Source organism: Tursiops truncatus, chromosome 8 (assembly GCF_011762595.2).
Source record: "Tursiops truncatus isolate mTurTru1 chromosome 8, mTurTru1.mat.Y, whole genome shotgun sequence".
Lineage (NCBI taxonomy): Eukaryota > Metazoa > Chordata > Mammalia > Artiodactyla > Delphinidae > Tursiops > Tursiops truncatus.
This window is the reverse complement of record NC_047041.1, coordinates 45,982,970-46,005,096: the sequence shown is the minus strand read 5'-3', so window position 1 is coordinate 46,005,096 and position 22,127 is coordinate 45,982,970. Positions and strand designations below refer to the sequence as shown.

The 22,127-nt window shown below is 38.1% G+C and overlaps 1 protein-coding gene across 11 annotated transcripts in view; it reads right to left on the bottom strand.

The window, feature by feature from the left end:
- Positions 1-21,711, bottom strand: part of PICALM (phosphatidylinositol binding clathrin assembly protein) — a 107,679-nt gene extending 85,968 nt beyond the window's left edge. For 5 of the 11 annotated variants that reach the window (XM_019948686.3, XM_019948687.3, XM_019948688.3 and 2 more), the window contains exon 1: positions 21,183-21,711. In XM_019948686.3, coding sequence (XP_019804245.1) covers positions 21,183-21,312 — 130 coding nt within the window. In that variant the 5' untranslated portion in view covers positions 21,313-21,711. The remainder of the gene's footprint in view (positions 1-21,182) is intronic. The other 6 variants (XM_019948695.3, XM_019948696.3, XM_019948698.3 and 3 more) reach the window with 4 other exon arrangements.
- Between the last annotated feature and the right edge of the window lie 416 nt (positions 21,712-22,127).

Sequence of the window (22,127 nt, the reverse complement as noted above, 5' to 3'; positions counted from 1 at the left end):
GAAAAAATAATCACTCGGAGTATTTCAGCCAAAAGATCTCCATTCTCACACATTTCGTAACCATACAACTGTTCTTATAAAATTCACTATAACTCATGTTAGCCTATTTCTCAGCATAAAAGAAAAAAAAGCTGAAACTTTCATGACAAATGACTTTCTTGAAAGGCGTAATAGCTTCTGAGATAAAAATCTGCTTTATAAGATGTCAAAATTGAAGATATTACTTTTTTTAACTTAAAAATTCCATGTAAATTATGCAATAATATTAAAGAAAAAAACACCAGTTTGAATCTAAAAATCCAAGCTTTGGCCATTAAAAATTGTTTGTTGATCTGAAAACAACACTTTTTCAGAACTATGCAGGAGAATAGGGAAGGAATTTGGTACATTTATTTAAATTCTAAAATAAAGTTATTTGAGCTGTTTAAAAGTCATCAACCGATTAGCTCTTCTATTAAAAGTTGACAGGATCACAACTTATTCTACACAGTTAGTTACGGATTTATTTCCCCTAAATATAGGCTTTAAGTATTTCTCAATACAAGACATTTTGATAAACAGATCTCTGCTGCTACAGAATTTGGAAACAATCAATTTAACACAACATATATTGTACATAGTACTTACAGTGGGTTTTAATTTAGTTCTGCTTTTATGTACCAACTTCAATAACGCTAATAATAAAAGACTAAGAAAAACAGTTGATTCTTTCATGTAAGTATCTATATTTAGGTAGATAGATAATATCACATATATTTTCAAAATCCACATTCTGTCTGTGGATGGATATCTGAAGAGTTCCTCAAATTTGAAAGAATGTATCTTTCACTTGATTTGTTATGGTAAGGTAACACAAATCTTAAATGGTCCAGACAAGTAGCAGGGAAAATTTAACCACCTTTCTCCCTTCAATTTACAATACCACCCTTACACCAATTTCCCTTTTGCTGCAGTGACAAAGGCTCCCCAAGTAGCCTTCTACCCAACTAAAATGGTACTACTTTGAAGACTACTATTTTTAGGCTACGATCCTTGCCAAAAGACAATTTTTCCCACTGAAGGCGGGGGTGTGGGGGGGTGGGGGGGTGGATGGTTCAGGCGGTAATGCGAGTGATGGGGAGCGGCAGATGAAGCTTTGCTTGCTCTTCCACCACTCACTTCCTGCTGTGCCGCCGGCGTCCTGCTAGACCAGGAGGACCCTGCTATATTGGATACCTTCCAGAATGACTGGGATTGGCCAGTGAGGAGAAGGAACGTCTGTTTTTAGTTCTTTCTATTCCTTTAAAGTTCATTTCTCCCTATTAGAGCTCTTCTCTGACTCCACTTATTTGACAGTCTATCCTAAGTGCTATTCATTTCCAAAATGCATCGAACAGTAATGATGGGGATGCTAATTCCACCAATCGCTAAAATTCTGCTCTAGGCTCTCCTTCCAACACTCCCATGCATGGCTGAATCCACTTCCATGTGCTAGGACTGTACTGTAACAGGATGAAGTGACATCAGAATAACCAAAGGATCCAGAACCAAATTCTAGATTCACTATTTTACCATTATGACTTCAAGCATGTTAATTAGCCACTCAGTTTCAATTTCGCCATTTTAAAAACAGGGATAGCAGTAATTAATTTTCACAACAATATAAACTGTAAGACAACATATTTAGAGTACTTTACAAACTTTAAAGCACGATTAAATATTAGATATCATTCATTTTACTTAGTATCATATTTTACTGGTGAGTTTTCCCTCATTTTAGTAGACTATATTCCTCTATCACTTTTCCAATACAGTACTATGAAACCACCTCAAACTCAAGGACATCTGCAAAACCTTCTTCAGAATGTTTATAAAGCCCAACTTCTTCCACTGAGAAGTGTTAACCAGTTACTCGCACTGGATTGTAAGAGGGGCAAAATCTTTATACATAGGGATTTCTTCATACTTTATAAGAAAGTTCTTTCACATCCTTAGTCTTTTGATTTTGTATTACAATAGCCTTGTGACAAGGCAAGGGATGCTTTGTTATTTCCATTGTAAAGATTTAAATACTTGCTTACCTTGCCTACCTAAAGTAACACAAACTAGTAGCTGTGCTGGAATTAGAGTCTTTAAGAGTATTTTCCACTAGAGGAATGGATGAAGATATATACATATTTTCCTCTCAATTCTCTCTCTCTTCATTTCACATGGTTCGAGTCTTGTCTTCACCTTCTCTAATTATTCTAAAATTCACACATTTCTTTTTAGCCGTCACAAATCTAATTACTAGTACAGACAGTAACCACCTCTTAACTAGTATAGTATATTCTGCTCATTAGCATCCTCGTTTTCATTCTGACTACAATAAACTGAAGTTGACAGGGTGTAAGGAAGGAACCATATCATTCAACTAAAGTTCACAAGGAATGGGTTTAAAGAGTTTTGGCATCCCCATCTCCAAGTGACTCAGAAACTGCAAGCCTTAATTTATAAGCAAGGTTTAAAAAGCCAAGAATATTACAAAACAAAGTCAACTCACCAGATTTTAGGTGAGTAGGGCTTACATGATTTTACATGAGAGGAACACATAAGGCAGTTTTCCAGTCATCTGCCAGAGATGTTATCATTCCCAATTCTAAGTAATAGGAGAAGAGGTAAACTATGTTTAAAAGGGCCTCAAAAACTACCATACCTTCTGGTTGGTCACTGGCTAAGTTAGGAAAACCTAACTCTGATGAAGAAAGTCAAAGAAAAGGCACTTCTAGGTTAAGTCTACAAGCCCAAGGACAGGAAGCAGCTTAAGCTTGTCTTAAAAAGTTTTCCAGCTCCTGATCGGAAGAAACAGCTTTCTCCCAGCAGTTAAGCAAGGAGTGTCTCAGCCTCCTCAGCTGCTTTATAAATATCAATAGCTTTCTAACTTAGCTGCCAGTTGTAACTCTGTAACTAATTTCTTTTTCTGTAACTGATTTTTAAGTCAGTACTTATGGTTGTTGTTTACTGCCACTCAGCTATGTTTATGCAGTGTTTCTGGGATGTGCTACAGAAATCACCTGCAAATAATGCCTTGGTCCACTCTAGGTTGCCAATTCAAAACATTTTGCAAGAATATGAAGAACAAAAATAAAGGAGGGTTGGGCTTCCCTGGTGGCACAGTGGTTGAGAGTCCGCCTGCCGATGCAGGGGACACGGGTTCGTGCCCCGGTCTGGGAAGATCCCACATGCCACGGAGCAGCTGGGCCCATGAGCCATGGCGGCTGAGCCTGCGCATCCGGAGCCTGTGCTCTGCAGCAGGAGAGGCCACAACAGCGAGAGGCCCGTGTACCGCAAAAATAAATACATAAATAAATAAAAAATAAAGGAGGGTTTATACCATACCATGTCTAAAATCTCATACTGAATTAATACCTAACACAAATTCCAAACCTGATAACTAATACACAATTACATAGTTCTGTGAAAAGTTACAAAAGTTAATGCTGAGAAAAGAAAAATAAAAAAGGAAATACTGCCTGCTAAACCTTAACTTCTCAGTCATTGAAAAGCTGGTGTTACTTCTAAAAAGAAATGTACAAATGGGAATAAGGATAATGTGGTTATATCTTCCAGATCTGAAAACTGAAGACAACGTGATCATGTAAAGAACAAACCAGATCTTGCCTCCTTGAGTTTCATACCAAGAGATCAAACACAGCTATCCTGTAACCCTCTTGGATATGCAGTTCTTAAAAACAAATTCACTGTAGAGCAATCCATTCAATTTCATTCAATTGAATTGAATTGAGCAATCCATTCAATTGAATCCATTCAATTAATTGGTATTTATACCAATTAATCTTCACACTGGCCTTATAAATCAAAACTAGACCCATTTCCCCACAACATCTCATCTGAAATAAAGCTAGTAACTGCAATTAGTGAGATGTTTTGTTTTCTACTCACCTAATATAAATGCTACACATTTCCAAAATCTTGCCCCTCCCTCCCCAAAAATGCTACCTGAAGACAAACTTAGCAGTTAAAAAAGATACCAACACATATTAAAACAAGTTTCCTAGGTATAATTCATATTGTATACAACTAAAGATTATTCTAAATGGTATCAATAAGTTACTTACTTAAAGTTAAAAAAGGTAAAAAGACTGCCAAAAAGAAAGACAGCTCACACTGTATTTGACAAGTTAACTCAAAACTAACTACACATACATGTACCTGCAAGTAAAACTTTTTTTTTTTTTTTTTTTTTGGCTGCACTGAACGGCTTGTGGGATTTTAGCTCCCTGACTGAATCCGGGCCCTCACCAGTGAGAGCGTGGAGTCCTAAACCTGGACCGCCAGGGAATTCCCTCATCTTCTCTTAGTGGTGGCCCTAAGAACACAAAAGGTTGCAGGCCAAAAAAGAGTAGGCAGCTATACTTGGAAAAACGGATGCAGTGTTGGTCTATTACAAGTTCCAGCCTTAATAAGTAGACATATGCAACCCCCATCCACAATAAATATCCATAGTATACACATAATTCAAGAAACAGTCTCCCCAACAAATAAATAATCTTTGAAACAAAAATAACGCTTAATTTCTATGGTTCTATGAAATAAAATAAGTGATAAAAATAAGGTATAAGGCTTTAATTCACAAATTCATCACTTAACCAAATAATTTTAAATTACTGTGCAAATGAACACAAGGGGATGGATTAGTGATGCTCCATTATATACAGTCAACTGATCTCCCATTATAACCAACAGCCAACAAAAGCAAGATAATCACCAGCGTACATCATTTAGTCTGTGACAGTAGTTAAGGGACCACCACCATCACCGCTTTTCAGGTATCAAATTCATAATCCTAGCATGAACACTATGAACTTATCAGGTGAACCAACTAGCTAAAGACCAAGATCATATCTGAATATTTGCAATAAAGATTCTGTCCAGGAAATTCACATTTAAAAAATAAAACAAAAAACTGTTGACTAAATAGTTCATTAACCAGCCCAGTATATTAAGTCCATTATCTTCATCAAAGATTTATTAAATATTTACTAAGATATAATTATGCACCAGGCATTCATTATATTCTGGGTATTGGGGATACCGAGACAAAACAGTCCCTGTTTTCAGGAGAAATAAACAGGCTCAAGATGCTCTGAGTTAAAAAAAAAAAGAAAGAAAGAAAAAGACAACGACGAAAAAGAAAACAGAAAAAAGAAAGCCTCTGCAGAGGGATAGAGGAGCAATTTGATTACAACTGCTACTGAAGGCTTGACAGATATGGCTCATCTGACCAACCAGGGAAGGGGGAAGAGGGGAGAAGGGTCCTGTTCTCCCTCACCAAATAAGGGCATCCAACTCAAACATAAGTGCCCCAAGGGGGCAAACATGAAAGGAAGATAAACATCCTGTGGTCAACCTGGCTGACTTAAGTGAAAAATTCAGAAAAGAAAGCATTTGAAACATGGTTGGAAAGGCTAATAGGAAGTATTTTATTATCAAGTATGTTAATATTTTACATAATTCACATATTTTTAATAAGATAGAAGAAAATTCACATTTTTGTTGGCCATTTTCTCCTAAAACAAAGTCACAGAAAACAATGCTACCCCTCCCTCCCAATGACAGTAAAATATTTAAGTTAAAATTGTTTTTCAAGGAAAGATGATATATTGGTAGGTGAGCTACTCTAATTAATGGAGAATGAAGCAAAAGCTCATAAAGAAACCATCCTTAATCTTAGTTTCCAAAGCACCAAGCCAAGAACAAAAAAGCTAAAGGGGCACAAATATAGCATCACAGAACAACAGAGCAGGGAGGCAATTTAGAAAATAAGCAATTTAAGTGAGTAAGGGATTTTCCTAAGGTCATATGGAGCTGGGGCCAGCACACCACATTCCAGTTCAGGCTTATTCCTCTAAAAGCATAAGAAGCATAAGAAGTTGCTGTTTCCAAATGTAATCTTACATATTTACAGAAATTATATTTCTCAAAGAAAGGCTTTCTCCTAACTATATCCCATTCCCTAAAAGTTCTCTGTGAGCTAAGAGATTCCCCAGATTGCCTGACTTCCACTCAAGGTTCTTCATTGCCATTTAAGTGCTAAATTTATTCTCTATTTCCTTTTATTAATAATGTTTCCTTTACGTATCTGTATAATAGAGCTAATAAGACTACATATTCAATAGGTTTTTTTATGAAGATTAACTGTGTTCATGCATGTCAAGTGCTTAAGACAGAAAGGATTCTTTAAATCTGAGCTATTATCCCCACCATGCAGGTTGTGTCCTTAAAAAAAAACTGATCTGATCAGATTTTGTGCAACACTGAAGACTGAGTTTCCTTAAACTTTAATAAAATCTCTATCTTCAGATCAAAATTAGGAGTATATTATTACTGTTTAGAAGACTTCTTCAATAATTCATTCCTGTGCAATCTATATACTCAGAAATCCCCAAAGCCTTAGATATTGCCACTATTAATACAGTCTATAACCAAGTTAATATGAGATATAAAATCTCATTCTCAGCTTCAAGATCAGCAAAACTTCTTGCCTTCCCTATTTTAACACTGGCAGCAGAAAACATAGTGCAACTTTGAAAATCCGCTCTAACTATGGTTCAACTTTACCTACAGCAGCCAAAAGCTACCAGGAGATGAGATATATCTAAAGGTCATATGATTAAAATCCATACTCCCTCCACAATCTCACCTCAGACAATTGCTCCAACTATCTCTCTCCTTACGCCTAACCTGTCCTTCCTCTGGCCTCAAAGCACCCCATTTACCATCTCAAGTTAAACAGATTGCTTTGTTCCCCAAGCACAGTTCCAGCTTTCCTACCTACAAATGTTTGCTCAATGCTCTTTCCTCCAGCTGAAATGCCTACTGCTCCTCCCTAATTATCATTTAAGGTCCATTTCTCCCCCTCATCGAAAGCAGTTATCTCTCTCTCTTCTCTAATTTTCAATGACGTCTGATCTGAGCTTATCTCACACTGCCTGGTAATACAACTATCTGTATATGTCATCTTCCTTACTAGACTGAGGACATGATCAGCAATTTCAGTTTTAGATTTCTCAATAATCTCAACATGGTAATTTGTTTATATAATAGACACTCAATATGCAATTGCTAATGAGTATATTAATTTCCACTAGACTAATAAAGTCTTGTTTGGTAGAAATCAGGCTTTAAAAACCTAAAGAAACTAATAATTAATGTATCCTTTGTAAATAAATTGATATCAATTGTTAAACCACATAAATCAAACATGCCCCCAAGAATCTTATCAAACTTTTCCTCTTCACGCTGACCATCGTCAGATGATAAGATAGTTTGTGTTTAAGTTCATTCATAAATTTGGAACTCAAAAACACTTCACTTGCATCCAAGCCCACAAAAGCCATGAGATCAGTGTACCTGATTTTATTTACTCAGTGAGCCAAACCACCATGTATAACAACATTCAGAAGTACAACTTCAGGTGCCAAAGCTCATCTAGCCCCCTGCACAAAAGGCAACAGGATTGTAGATTCCTATCTTCCTTCCCTTTCAATAACTCTGCCACAAATTACCAGGAAAAAGGAAAGCAGTTCCTCCAGTTCCATAACACTGGCATCTAAAGCTAGGAAAGCAGCTAATAAATGGGAGGAAAGGGGATCCTAAAATCAGGATCTGGGGAGGAGAGACCAGAGTCTATCAAGATAACTCCTGTCCTTACAAGACATTTAAGGGCTCTCTCTCCAACCTCATCTCCCTCTTACTCTCATTAACACTTTACATTCCACCATACAGCACTACTTAAAGTTTTCCCCAAACACATCAAAATGCTTTCTTGCCTCTGTGTCCCTAAATGTGCTAACCTATTTAGGAGGAATCCCTTTGTCCATCTGGCAAATCACTGTTCATTCTTAAAATTCTTGTTACCTCCTCTACAAAGCTGTCATTAACTCCTTCAAAATTACTCCAGCCCCTACTTTGATACTTTATGTAAATAATATTACGCATTTATCTCAATTATTACAATTATTTGTTTACACATTTTCAACATCAGATCTCATGTTCCTTTTAGAGTAACGATTAAGTGCCATTCATTTTTACATTACTTTCTAGGCCTTGATCACTTTTCCTCAGCACCCCATTTAATGCTTCTAACCAGGGGTTTTGCCAGCACTGTTCAATTCAACAGAACTCAATCTCAGAACTTTCACCCCATATTCTTGCTCATAGAACAAGTAAAAGATTTTAATACAGTTTCCTAGATAATTTTACTAAAATAACATGAAATTTTAAAAAAAGATTTGCTCTTATAATTCTCTTTTTTCCACTCAGGTCTTCTCCAAGAAATATAAAGTCAAACAAAATAAACTCTTGAGTCTGTAGGTACACAAATGAATTAAGATTTATCTACATTACACATTCAAAAAAAATTAATTTGGATTTCCATAAGCAATTCACCACAGAGCCCTAAGACTAGGACAAAAAGGGCATAGGTGAAGTAGGTAGTAGAAAGAAGCCAATCAAGGTCAACATCCAGTTCATTATAGCCTATTAAAGACATATACTTCATTTCTATCTTACTTTACAAGTTTTGCCAATATCTTATAACAAAAAACACAAGCATTTAGCAAATAAGGCCTATAGCATTCTGCTATCAGGTGTGAACTATCACAGGTAACACAAAGTCTAAAATCAAAGACTGCCTGGAATTCACTTACAACAACCATACATTAGCAAATAATACTCATAATAACAGGGGAAAAAAGAAAACAAAAACAGAAGAAACATTTGAAATCAAATATACCAATATTAAGTAGGTCCTGGAATAAATAATATTTTAAGTGTGTCAAACTACCCTAATTTTATATAATCTAACTCTGGAAATTTACTTCTTAACTTCCATAATTCCTCACATTTTCAACCAATAAAGAATAAAAATTTACTTCATCATGGAAACAGAAAGAAGTTTAAACAAACAACTACTACTTATAGCAAAGGCATTAGCCCTACAGTAATCTTTCTCTTCCTTTATGGAAAAAATCCTAAAACATTCTTTGATAACACATTAGAAACCCCTCATGGAAATTTCATCCCTTCTTCATTCTTTCAGCATCTTTTTATTACATACTTGCTATATGCTCTATTTAGCACAGTAAAGAGGACACACAAGGGTTTTCTGTAAACACTTATAATTATAGAAGCTATACGTACCCCAATGTCCACTGCAGCACTACTTACAATAGCCAGGACATGGAAACAACCTAAATGTCCAACAACAGATGAATGGATAAAGAAGATGTGGTACATATATACAATGGAATATTACTCAGCCATAAAAAGAAATGAAACTGGGTCATTTGTAGAGATGTAGATGGACCTAGAGTCTGTCATACAGAGTGAAGTAAGCCAGAAGGAGAAAAACAAATATCGTATATTAACGTATATATGTGGAATCTAGAAAAATGGTACAGATGAACCTATTTGTAGGGCAGGAATAGAGATGCAGACATAGAGAACAGACATGTGGACACAGGGTTGGAAGTGGAGGGTGGGATGAATTGGGAGATTAGGTTTGACATAAATACATTACCAAGTGTAAAATAGATAGCTAGTGGGAACCTGCTGTAGAGCACAGCGAGCTCAGCTCCATGCTCTGTTAACGACCTAGATGGGTGGGATGGTGGGGTGGGAGGGAGGTCCAAGAGGGGGGATATAGGTATACATATAGCTGATTCACTTCATTGTACAGCAAAAACTAATACAACATTGTAAAGCAATTTTACTCCAAAAAAAAAAGTAGTAGTACAAGTCATTATGGAGAAGTACAAGATACTATGGAAACATACACACCATTCTGTATAGACAAAAATTACTGCTTATGGACACTCATGCAACTATGTATTATCTCTTCACACATTTAAACTATCCCAAGAACCTAAAAAAAAAAAAAAAGGTTGTTGGATTAGATTAGTCCATTCAGTTGAAAAATGTTTGACTTGAATTTTCCATAGTCAATGAACTATTACCAGTACTGGAGAATGCCATCAAGGAAAATTTTTTCTCCCTCACTAATCTCTATTTCCACAGTACACAGAGGTAGCAGAGTTGTACCCCATGTAAACCTCAAAAGAAGGGGAAAAACTCAAATATCCTTCATTTTCCTTAACGTCATCTTGTGTCCACACACCATATATAAAAATTAACTCAAAGCTGATCAAACCTAAAAGAGCTAAAACTCTTAGGAGTAGGTAAGGTGTAAATCTGCGTAACCTTGGATTAGCCAATGGTTTCTTAAGATATTATACCAAAAGCACAAATATTCAAAGAAAATATAGACAAACTGAACTTCAAAATTAAAAACTTTTGTGCATCAAAGGACACTATCATTTATTTAAAAAATTATGAATCACTATGTTGTATACGTGGAACTAATATAATATTGTAAATCAACTATACTTTGCTTTTTAAAAGGGCAGGGGGAACACTATCAAAAAAGTGGAAAGACAAGACACAGGATGGGAAAAATATTTTCAAGTCATATAAGGATCTAGTATCCAGAATATGTAAAGAACTCTTCTAGCATTCCAAATAATAAAGAACCAAATTTAAAATGGGCAAAGGATCTGAATAGACATTTTTTCAAAGATATACAAAGGGTCAATAAGCTCAACATCATTAACAAGATGTTTAACATCATTAGTCATTAGGGAAATGCAAACCAAAATCATGATATATACTATATATATATATATTTAACTAGGATGACTACGATGAAAAAAAATTTTTAAATACCCTGAAAATAACAAGTGTTAGCAAAAATACGGAGAAACTGAAACCTTTATACATTGTTGTTGGGAATGTAAAATGGTGCAGCTGCTGTGGAAAACAGTCTAGTAATTCCTCAAAAAGTTAACATATAACCACCATATGACCCAGAAATTCTTCTCCTTTGTACATACCCAAGAGAACTGAAAACACATGTTAACACAAACACTTCTATACAGATGTTCATAGCAATACTATTCTTCCTGGATTTAAAGGGATAAACAACCCAAGTGTCCATCAATGGATGAATGAGCAAAATGTGGTATATCCATACAAGGGAATATTATTAGGTTATAAAAAGAATGAAGTGTTGTTACATGCTACAACATAAATAAACCTTGAAAACATTATGCTAAGTGAAAGAAGCCAGACATGAAAGGCCATGTATTGTATGATTCTACTCATATGAAATGTCCAGAATAGGAAAATCCATAGACAGAGAGTAGATTACTGGTTGCCAGGGAATGAGGGTGGAGAGATGGGGGGAGTGATTGCTAACAGATAGGTGGTTTCTTTTGGGGGTGGGGGGAAACGTTCTGTTATTAGATACTGGAGATGGTTGCACACAACACTGTGAATATATTTTGTTATGTGAACTACATCTCAATTTAAAAATTGCATTAAAAAAATCACTTTGCCTCACAATCCCCCCTTTTCACATTAGCTTTGGATTAAATGACAATATCTCAAATCAGTCAATACCATGCATGATAATAAATTTCTGCAAACAACTGTTTCTAATACACCAAAAAGGTCTGCAAATCCTCTCTGGTGTGAATACCACCCTATTTACTTTTTGGTATATACTTGAATTACGATAAGATTTTTGCATATTAGATGTATTTAAAATGTTACATTTGTATTTCTCAAGCTTCCACAGGATAACTAACTCTATTACCAGCACATAAAAATTTTAACATACATACACACACACACACCATGACCCTTGTTCTCAGAGCTTATAAATCACATGAGGAGATCTATAATCAGCAGAAACATGTACATTAAAATACAGCAACTGAGTATACCCTATGAAGTCACTTGTAAAGTATACCTGCAATCTTTAGTGAGGGAAGAAGTTTGCAAAGCACATCTAGCTTCCTCAACCACTACTTGAAAGAAATGTCCCTTGAGTAAAATCAGGGCCCCTAGCAAGCTTTCAAGTACTAAGTTTATGACTATAAATACCAGCACCGTTTCAGAAATCACTGCTGGAATTCCAAGCATTCAGAGAAGACTTGCAGCAACTCCTACCAGCCCCTGGAATGAACTGATGATCTGGATTTAGTGGTCTTACTATCATGGCCATCACTACTTAGCACTCCAACCTTTGCTTACCCTACAAGGCTTCATTCTAAAACGGTCATTTGTTTTCTTTTGCATCTTGACGTTACCTACTACGTGTACTTTAGGCCATCACTACTACTACTCCAACCTTTGCTTCATACCTCACAAGGCTTAATTCTAAAAGTCATTTCTTTTCTTTTGCATTTTGACATTATCTATTAAGTGTACTTTATCCTAAAGTGAGGCTGCCACACAGTTATATACTGGAGGCACCCTGCACATAGATTATAATGTGATCAGCACCTCCTAGAGCTGTACAAGGAAGCAGCTCTGATAAACATTTCAAATCTAATTCTGGCACCCTGTTTAATTCTTAAAATTAATTTCTACTTTTAAGACCATATCCTCAAAAACCATGCATTTGAATATAGTTTTCAAACTGAGTAGCTGTAACCAAGAAACTTTTTTTCTTTGCTATAACAATACTTTGGAAAAACCACATAATACCTAAACAAAACTAAACCTCAATGCCTCATAGGTGCCATAGCAATTTGTTATAATCTTTTTTATCAATGCTACTGAATGACTTCATATATAATTTTGTAATCAGGTGATTACCATTCACTGCAACTAAGATAATGCCCACAAAAACATTATTAAAATATCTACTGGAATAGATCTCTACGGTGTGTCCACCATACATTGTTCATGGAATAGCCTGAGCTGTGACGGGAGATTATGTGTAATCATTCAGTACTTACTGGGCACCCAAAGGGCCACTGATTAGTTACTCTGAGAAGAGACATAGAACAGTACAAAAAAGAACAGTTCCTATTCACAGAGAAAACACACATGAACCCAATATATACATAAAAGCATAATACTGAGTACAGTTTAATAAAAAAAAATATATATATATATGTAAACTTTAAATGGTGATAATACTGTTGGACTGACAGAACCAGGGGGAGTTATTCAGTAACGTCTTTAGGAAAGTGGTTACTTTAAAGGTGAATGTTAACAAAAGCAAGTTAGTTTAAAGAAGGTTTAAAAGGAAGGATGCATCTGTACTGACAGAGAGGTGAAGATATTTTGTGTCCAAGGAATGGGATTTGCAAAGGCTGGCTAATAGTTTGAGGGTCAAGAATTTATTTTGGCTCAACTGGTACCTAACCTGCTTGACTGAAAAGAAATAGCTTAGATATATTTAAAACAAAACAAGTGAGGAAAAATAGATCAAGAGTCTCAATTTCATGCCCCGGTCCGGGAAGATCCCACGTGCCGCGGAGCGGCCGGGCCCGTGAGCCATGGCCGCTGAGCCTGTGTGTCCGGAGCCTGTGCTCCGCAACGGGAGAGGACACATGGTGAGAGGCCCGCGTACTGCAAAAAAAAAAAAAAAAAAAGAGTCTCAATTAATGATGGACTCTATCAAGGCCTTTTAGGAAAACTTACATTATTACTGTTAGAGACTCTTTTTGCCCCCCAGAAGTCTCCTTTCCAAGTCACACAGCACATTCTTTCCAATCTACTCAACCGCATGACATAATCGACTTGCTCAGTCCTACAATGATTGGACCACTGTTACCCATCAAATCAAATCAAAATTACTCTGAGAATTTAAAGGACCACTTACATCTAGTTTCTCTCTAAGTATTCTTTTCTCCCCTCTTCTAAACACCATTCCTTAGAGTTGCATTTTTTAGTCTCAGAACCTTTACAATCTTAAAAATTGAAGACCCCAAAGAGCTTTTGCTTATGTGGTTTTTCTCTATTGGTATTTACTGTGTTAGAAATTAAAACTGAGAAATTTTTAAATATTAATTCATTTTAAAATAATAAAGTTCATCATGTTAGCATTATTCATAAAAAATAACTGTATTTTCCAAAACCAAAATTTAGAACAGTGGCATTGTTTCACATTTTTTTCCAAAACTCTTTACTATCTGGCTTAATAGAAAACAGTTAGATTTTCATATCTGCTACTACATTCAATTTGTTGCAGTACCACATAGCCTCTGGAAAACTCCACTGTACAATAGTGGAAGAATGAAAATGGAAAAGGAAAATAATGTCTCAGCATATGAATATAATTTCGATTTCACAAATACGCTGAAGGGGTCTTGGGGACTCCCAGGAATCCCTGGACCACACTTTAAGAAACAGCCATGAATAGATAAACATGGTCTATTCATTCTCTAGAATAGAAAATCATTACATAAAAAGTTACACTAAAGTGAAAGCCAGACCTGATGCTAGACTACCTGGGTTCAAATCCCAGTTCTCTTCTTCCTGGCAATGTGACCTTGGGCAAATTACTAAACTCAGTGCCTTAGTTTCCTCTTCAGTAAAATGGTGATAATAATAAAATCTCTTGGACTTCGCTGGTGGCACAGTGGTTAAGAATCCGCCTGCCAATGTAGGAGACACAGGTTCGAGTCCTGGTCCAGGAAGATTCCACATGCTGCGGAGCAACTACTACCGAGCCTGTGCTCTAGAGCTCGTGAGCCGCAGCCCGCACACCTAGAGCCCATGCTCTGCAACAAGAGAAGCCACTGCAATGAGAAGCCCACGTACTGCAACAGAGAGTAGCCCCCACTCGCTGCAACTAGAGAAAGTCTGCGCGCAGCAACGAAGATCCAACGCAGCCAAAAATAAATAAATAACTTTAAAAATAATAATAATAAAATCTCTCACAAAGTTGTTGAAAGGAATAAACAAGTTTATAAATGCAAAGTGTTCAGTAATGTGAGTGCCCAGCACAAAGTAAGCATAAACATTTGTTAAATAAATATAAACACAACCTAGGCATAAACACAAAAAACATGTCTAGCTGTGAGTATTGCCACTATATTCTAATGTAACTTGAGAAATCCTTAATATTCTGATAACCCGGCAAATTACAATTCTGAACATAATTTTTAATACAAAGGTTTAAGTTCATTAAAATTCCCTTTTAAAGGAATATCATTAGTAAATTGTAACTGCCTACAAACAATTCTCCATGAAAAGAACCATATACACAGTGAATACACAAAATTCTGAAAGATCAAATCCAAAAATTTCAATTCTCTAGAGAAATATATAAAGCCATTTAACTGGGAACATACTGAGACAGAACACAAAGTAACGGAAATGCCACTTCAGCCACCAAAAGAACAGGAAAAGCAAATATTAAGCCTTTACTTTGAAAATCTAACCCTACTTCTTCTTGGTAGGGCGCTAACCTCTTGCCAAGAAGTCTTTAAGTTTATTTTACTTGCTTCTTTGACTTTAAGGGCAAAATCACGGAACTAAGCACTTTGAAACTGAAGAAAACAGAAAAGACTTTCTATGTATTAGGGTGAACTTTCACATTAAATATTCTAAATGATAATCAGAGTCAAAATAAAGTATTTTATTCAAATTAAAGCAATTCTGATGACTAATTAAAATCAATTATTTTAAACAAATTGGTGAACTTTCACATTATTTAAATTAAACCAATTCTGATTAGTTAAAATAAATTAAACAATGTATTTTTAAAACATCTGGGGGGGGCTTCCCTGGTGGCGCAGTGGTTGAAAGTCTGCCTGCTAACAGGGGACACGGGTTCGAGCCCTGGTCTGGGAGGATCCCACATGCCGCGGAGCAACTGGGCCCGTGAGCCACAAGTACTGAGCCTGCGCGTCTGGAGCCTGTGCTCTGCAACAAGAGAGGCCACAACAGTGAGAGGCCCGCGCACCGCAATGAAGAGTAGCCCCCGCTTGCCACAACTAGAGAAAGCCCTTGCACAGAAATGAAGACCCAACACAGCCAAAAATAAAAATAAATAAATTAAAAAAAAAAATCTAGGTAATTCCCTGGCGGTCCAATGGTTAGGACTCCACGCTTCCACTAAAGGAGGCACGGGTTCAATCCCTGATCAGGAAACTAAGATCCCTCAAGCTGTGCGGCACGGCCAAAAAAAAAAAAAATAGGGACTTCCCTGGTGGTGCAGTGGTTAAGAATCCACCTGCCAATGCAGGGAACACGGGTTCGAGCCCTGGTCCGGGAAGATCCCACATGCCGCAGAGCAGCTGGGCCCATGTGCCACAACTACTGAGCCTGTGCTCTAGAGCCCGCAAGCCACAACTACTGAGCCCAGGTGCTGCAACTACTGAATCCCGCATGCCTAGAGCCCATGCTCCTCAACAAGACAAGCCAGCACAACGAGAAGCCCACACACCGCAACGAAGAGCAGCCCCCACTCACTGCAACTAGAGAAAAGCCCGCACACAGCAATGAAGACCCAACACAGACAAAAATAAATAATAAATAAATATTTTTTAAATTTAAAAAGTAAAGTGGAAGAGCTTAAAAAAGTTAAAAAAATAAAACATCTAATTAAATATCATACAAGTGCTTTACAACTCAAATGAGAGGGAAAAAAGCATGTCACTTCATAATGATGCTTCACTTCTTTTCCACTGAAATTAAATTCTAAGACATCTTTAAAAATTATTCAGATATATAAAATATATAAACAAAAAAAGCACTGCTACAAGAATAAAAAATAGATGAATAAAGTCTAAACAGTATTTCTTAAAGTAACAAGTCCACCAGTGAAGCCTAATTACTTTACAAAGAAATTTTAGAATTAATTTGCTAGTTACAAATAAGGCAGCTACCGAAATGGCTACAGGTAAAATTCTCTTCAGGTTGCTCTTTTAAAATACATACTATTCAGAAACATAACTAAATATGTCAAGGAGGAAAAACTTATATTTGTGGAGTTCTACTATACATCTCCTACAATTGACATAAGTAGTCAAATCTTGCTATTACCACTTTGATGACTCAATTACCATTTTTTTTGTATTTCAGAACTATTAAAGTAGTAAGGGACAGAATAGGTCAAATAATGACAATGAAAATATAAATCATACAATTAATTCTTATGGGAAAGAACAGTAAGCTCAAACATAACTATGAAATAATTGTCCATTTGGAAAGCCCCAGTTACCTTATTTCTAAACAAGCGCCATCTAGGGGCAGATCTTCTACTTACTATCTTCCTCACAGGTACCTTCTTTCAAATCAGATCCCAGTTACCAGATATATTCTTGACAATACGCAAACTAAGGACCCATTGGATATCATTAACTAAGACATTAAAAATCAATAATTTGCTTAGAAAGATAATTATTTTGGGTGCATGTCAATATTTTATATGTATTTTCAATGGTTATACAAACCACTTACCCAAATACAAATTCCACCCTCTACATATTCAAAACATTCACAAATTCTTACTTAAAAAAAAATATGTTTCCACAATTAAAATTAGGCAGAGTCTAGAGCCATTACACAACACACAAATACCCACACTGTATCTACTTTAGAGGTATGCTTATAACGGATACTTAATAAGAACATGATCTTGATTTTGTTATACAGAATGTAAAGCAGATGGTGGCTGGAATGAAGTGTCCCTTGAAATTAACTGTAAAAAATATGGATATAAAAGTGAAAACATTAGAGCCATTAACATAATATTTCATCTCAGTGAAACATGCCCCAACATAAATGTCCAAGGAAAGTAAACAAGTATAGAAAAAAGTGTTCTTGTCAAAAAAACAAGAGTAAAGGTTGTGAAATCAGGTAAGAATGTTTTTACTTCAAGAATTTATAAATTTTAAAACTCTTTTCTGGGCTTCCCTGGTGGCACAGTGGTTCAGAGTCCGCCTACCGACGCAGGTTCGAGCCCCGGTCTGGGAGGATCCCACATGCCGCGGAGCGGCTGGGCCCGTGAGCCATGGCCGCTGAGCCTGTGCGTCCGGAGCCTGTGCTCTGCAATGGGAGAGGCCGCAACAGTGAGAGGCCTGCGTACCGCAAAAAAAAAACCACAAAAAAACAAACAAACAAACAAAACCTCTGTTCTGTCTGTACTTCAACCAATAATGTTTTAAGTATTCTATACCTCTTTAAATTTAGTTACAGATGATCTTCTATGCATATGACTTGCCTCTCCCATAGCTATGAGAAAGGATTAAATTAGATAATGGTTAATAAGTGCCTGGCAAACTGAAGTCCTTCAAATACAAGGCTGCTATTCTTCTATCTTGATTATGGCCATTAGAGGCCTGAAATTAAATGCAAACCATGTTTAGTTTTAAAAATATGCTTCAGGTTTGACAACTCTTTTCATATTAGGGACACTACTTAACATTATTATCTACTGACCCCTATAAGCAAAGCAAAAGCTCTTTCTTAAACAAGTATACAATGTAGTATGAATTAAGCCATAATTCATGGATTACAATCATCATTTCCTAATATAGACAGATTTTGGCGAAGTACACAGAAACCACCTCCACACTCTAAAGGCTTATAGGAAAAAGCAGTCTTAAGCATATTTTTGTTAAATACTAATATTTAAAAAATAAAATCATTTGCATTAGGGTCAACTAATTAGGCAACAGTTTCTCAGTATATTAAAAGGCACAAGAGAACTAAGCCTTCACTAGAAAGAAAAATTCCTAAAAGAGGAAAAATTGTATCTACATTAAAGACTTAAAAGTCCATGATGTCAAAACCCAGAACTGTTTGTGAAAGCCTTTTCAATTTCCTCAAAGTATGTTAAAGTGTGTGGGGGAAGAAGGTGTTTACAAAAACCACTCATTGGTCAGACTTAAATTTATTCCATTAGTGGAACTGGTTATAAGGGTGTTTTAAACAACAATATAAAGAAAATAGTATTTTTAAAAAATTGTATTTTAAAAATAGTATTTTAAAAACCTCATAGAGTAAGTGGCTCCTTATTCATACAGATTTTTTTAAAAAATCAAACATTACCAGGAATATTCAGGTTCTAAAGTGGGAATTTATAAACACAGCAGTGGTAGAGAAAAAGACTACAAATGTGAGATTATCCATATACCAAACTTAATCCCAGTTCTTATCTGCAGCAGCTTCCATTACAAGAGAAAAGGCTAACATTCATAAAACCACAAGCAAGTCTCACTCTCCTAAATTTACCTAGCCTATTTTCTGACCTTTTCCACAATGTGTTAGAACTGCAATATTTGAAATAAGACAAGAACCTTTAAAAAGACTTTTAAAAGTGGTATCTATTCGTGTTATAATTTATCATTTTGAAGGGAGAGATGAGGATAACAGTTCACAAAGTCACAAGTAGTTTCTTCAACGCCAAAAACAAACAAACAACAAAACCAACCTAACAAAAGAATTAACAGTGTTAGGGCAAACCATAGATTGGGTAGAGCAAGCCAAGTAGTCATTTGAAGAGAAGTAAACAGTAGAAATGTCTACTCCAAATATCAGACAATCGAAAGAGGTACTTAACAGCTTCATAATGTATTTAAAAGAATTTTCCATTTATAAATATGTCACCATTTAAATATATTCTGAATTCTTTAAAACAGTCAAGGATTGATAGTTAACACGCAGCCTCCATGAACCGCACGTCAAAAGAAGAACCAAGCAATAATGATGCCTTTTTAAACTTTTCCACAAGGAAGGAATAAGTCACAGTGAATAATGGGTTTGTCTGTAGCAGTAACTTGTTCTAACAGTACTTCATGAGCAAAGTATCTTGGACGAATTCACATTTTGTACATTTTTTTAAAAAGCGCAAACCTTACGGCCAAAGTCCAAACGAGAACTCAAAACAGGACTCCCGTCAGTGAATTCCCTTTCAGGACATGCTCACTCTTGCTTCATACAGTAAAGCAAAGTAACTTTCACGTAGGATGAAGTCAGTCAGGCTTATGTGTCCAGTAGCCATTTAAAAAAGGAACTTATCTATTACAATGCCTTTTTCACTATGTTTCCCTGAAAAGTTTCAGGTCAAAGCTCCATTGAGTCAAAGCTTGAGTAATCCACTGATCTTTGTACCTTGAGGTAAAGGAGTGGAATAAAAAAGGAGGATATTACAGGTGGCTTCCAGGTTTGGAAAAAGTTGGGAGGAGTTAGCTCTAGTAATTGTAGCTAAGTTAGTGAATGGTGTAATATCATGCGTGTAAGAAAAACTAGTTCCTCAAAAGATAACCAGCATAAATTAAAACGGAGTCCAAACTCAAGCATCACCAAATATCTTTTTACCAGTTTTTTAAAGGATGTATGTTATTTGTAGATTTAATTATTAATCTATTTTGAATTCCAATAGTCTACGCTTCACTCAAGCTTCAGAATTCAAACCGCCAGGCTTAACAGCTCTAGGAACTGATACCAAAATCAGCAAACCCTTTTCCATATCCCCATTAGAAAAAAGAAAAGGCGGGGGGGTGACTGACATTCACAAATTATCCCAGTCAAAAGCATGAAAATACAATGATTAAACCCCACCAGAGGTGATTAAAACTCCCGGCGTTCCACAAAGCTTTCCCCACACCAACAGAATCCCTTTACTTTCACGCCCACGAAGAAAGTAGTCAGAGGAAAAAAGTCGGATATTGAGTATGATATTTACAATGAGACGAAGGAACTTAAGTGAAGATACAGAGGCAAAGAAAGGTAACCCAAAGGGCGGGGTGAGGGGGGGGAAGGTGGACGAGAAAACCGGGAAAGGAAGGGACAGAAGAGGCCAGTGGAGCAAAGGAAGTGAGAATCACTTCAAGGGAGGCGGCCCTCAGGGTTGCGGAGAAACAGGGATCCGGGCCCACGGAACCAGGCGTTTACGGAAACCCGAAGAAGGCTAGTGGGGAAACAATAGGGCGGTGAGGCCGGGAGCAAGCGGGGAGACGCTCAGGAGAGGGCGGCTAGGCAGCACGGGACAGATGGGAAGAAAGAGTAGAAGGCTGCAGCAGACAGAGGAGGCCGGGAGGTGAGGGGCTAGGTGGAGAGGCAAGTTGGCCGGCTGTAATGTGTATCGCGGAGCACCGGGCAGAGAAGCCAGGGTCCCCTAGGAACCTGGAGGGGAGTGGCTTGTCAGGGATTTTTAGACAGGGAACGGAAGCCGTGAAGGCAGGTGTGATGGAAGCAGAAAGAACACAGCTCGGATGAGCACAGGACCCGCCGCGCCAGAGAAGACGCAGGGAGGGAAGAGGCAGCTGAAGCGGGGAAGAAGAGAGATAGGGAGAAGGACGCGGGTCGCGGGGGCAGCGGTCGGCTTCACTCACAGTCCAGGTGCTTTTTCTTGGGCCCCATGATCTCGTGGGTCGTGGCCTTGCATACTGTCTTGGACACGGCGGAGCCGGTGACACTGTGTTGGGCGGCGGTGATTCGGTCCGTCAAGCTCTGGCCGGACATCTCTGCGGCTCCTCCGCCACCCCTCCCGCTCGGCAGCCGGCGGGGACTGGGACCCCCAAGCGCCGGAGGACCCCCACCCCCCCTACCCCCACCGGCTCCTTCTCCGCCTGCCGGCCTGGGGCGGGGCTCAGGGCCGCGCGCTGCCACCCAGCCTGGAAAGAACCGGCTCTTGTCACCCGCGGGGTCAGGCACGATATCGGGCACTCCCCTGCCCCCGCCTCAGCTCAGCCCACCCCCTCCCTGGTCAGCTGAAGCCGGGCAGGGCAAAAGGGACAGGCAGCTGCAGGAAAATGGCGGCGCCAGGCTCCTCCTCGGAGCTTTCCGGGCTGCCCCGGGTCACGTGACTCGGGCACCGCCCCTCCTTCTCCGTCTCCCGCCCCTTTTCCCTTCTCTTTCCTCTTCGACGCAGGCCCTCCCTCGCTCGGCGAGGGAAGAGCGGGGCGGCGCCCGCGCGTTACGTGATGGAACCCGCCCGGCGGGCGCAACAGGAGGCTCCCCCGCGGGGTCAGTGCGTGGCCCGCCGCATCACGTGACGCTCCCTGCTAACAGGTCGCCCGAGGCTGGGCTCGCTGGGGTCACGTGGGGGGAGGTGGGAGGCGGGGCGAGGGACGTATGGCTTCTCCCTTCTCCCCGCACAAGGGTGTCCTAGTGTCTGTGATTGAAACCAACGGCTCCCCACAGAGGAGGTGCAGCTACCTTCACAGCTACCCCTGAACAAGGGGGTGTCAGAGCTGCTTGGGCTTTCCTAGCAGAATCAAGAATGTGTTTAGGGAGGCCCCCAAAACCATCCTCCTGGCTTTAATGAAAAGGAAAAG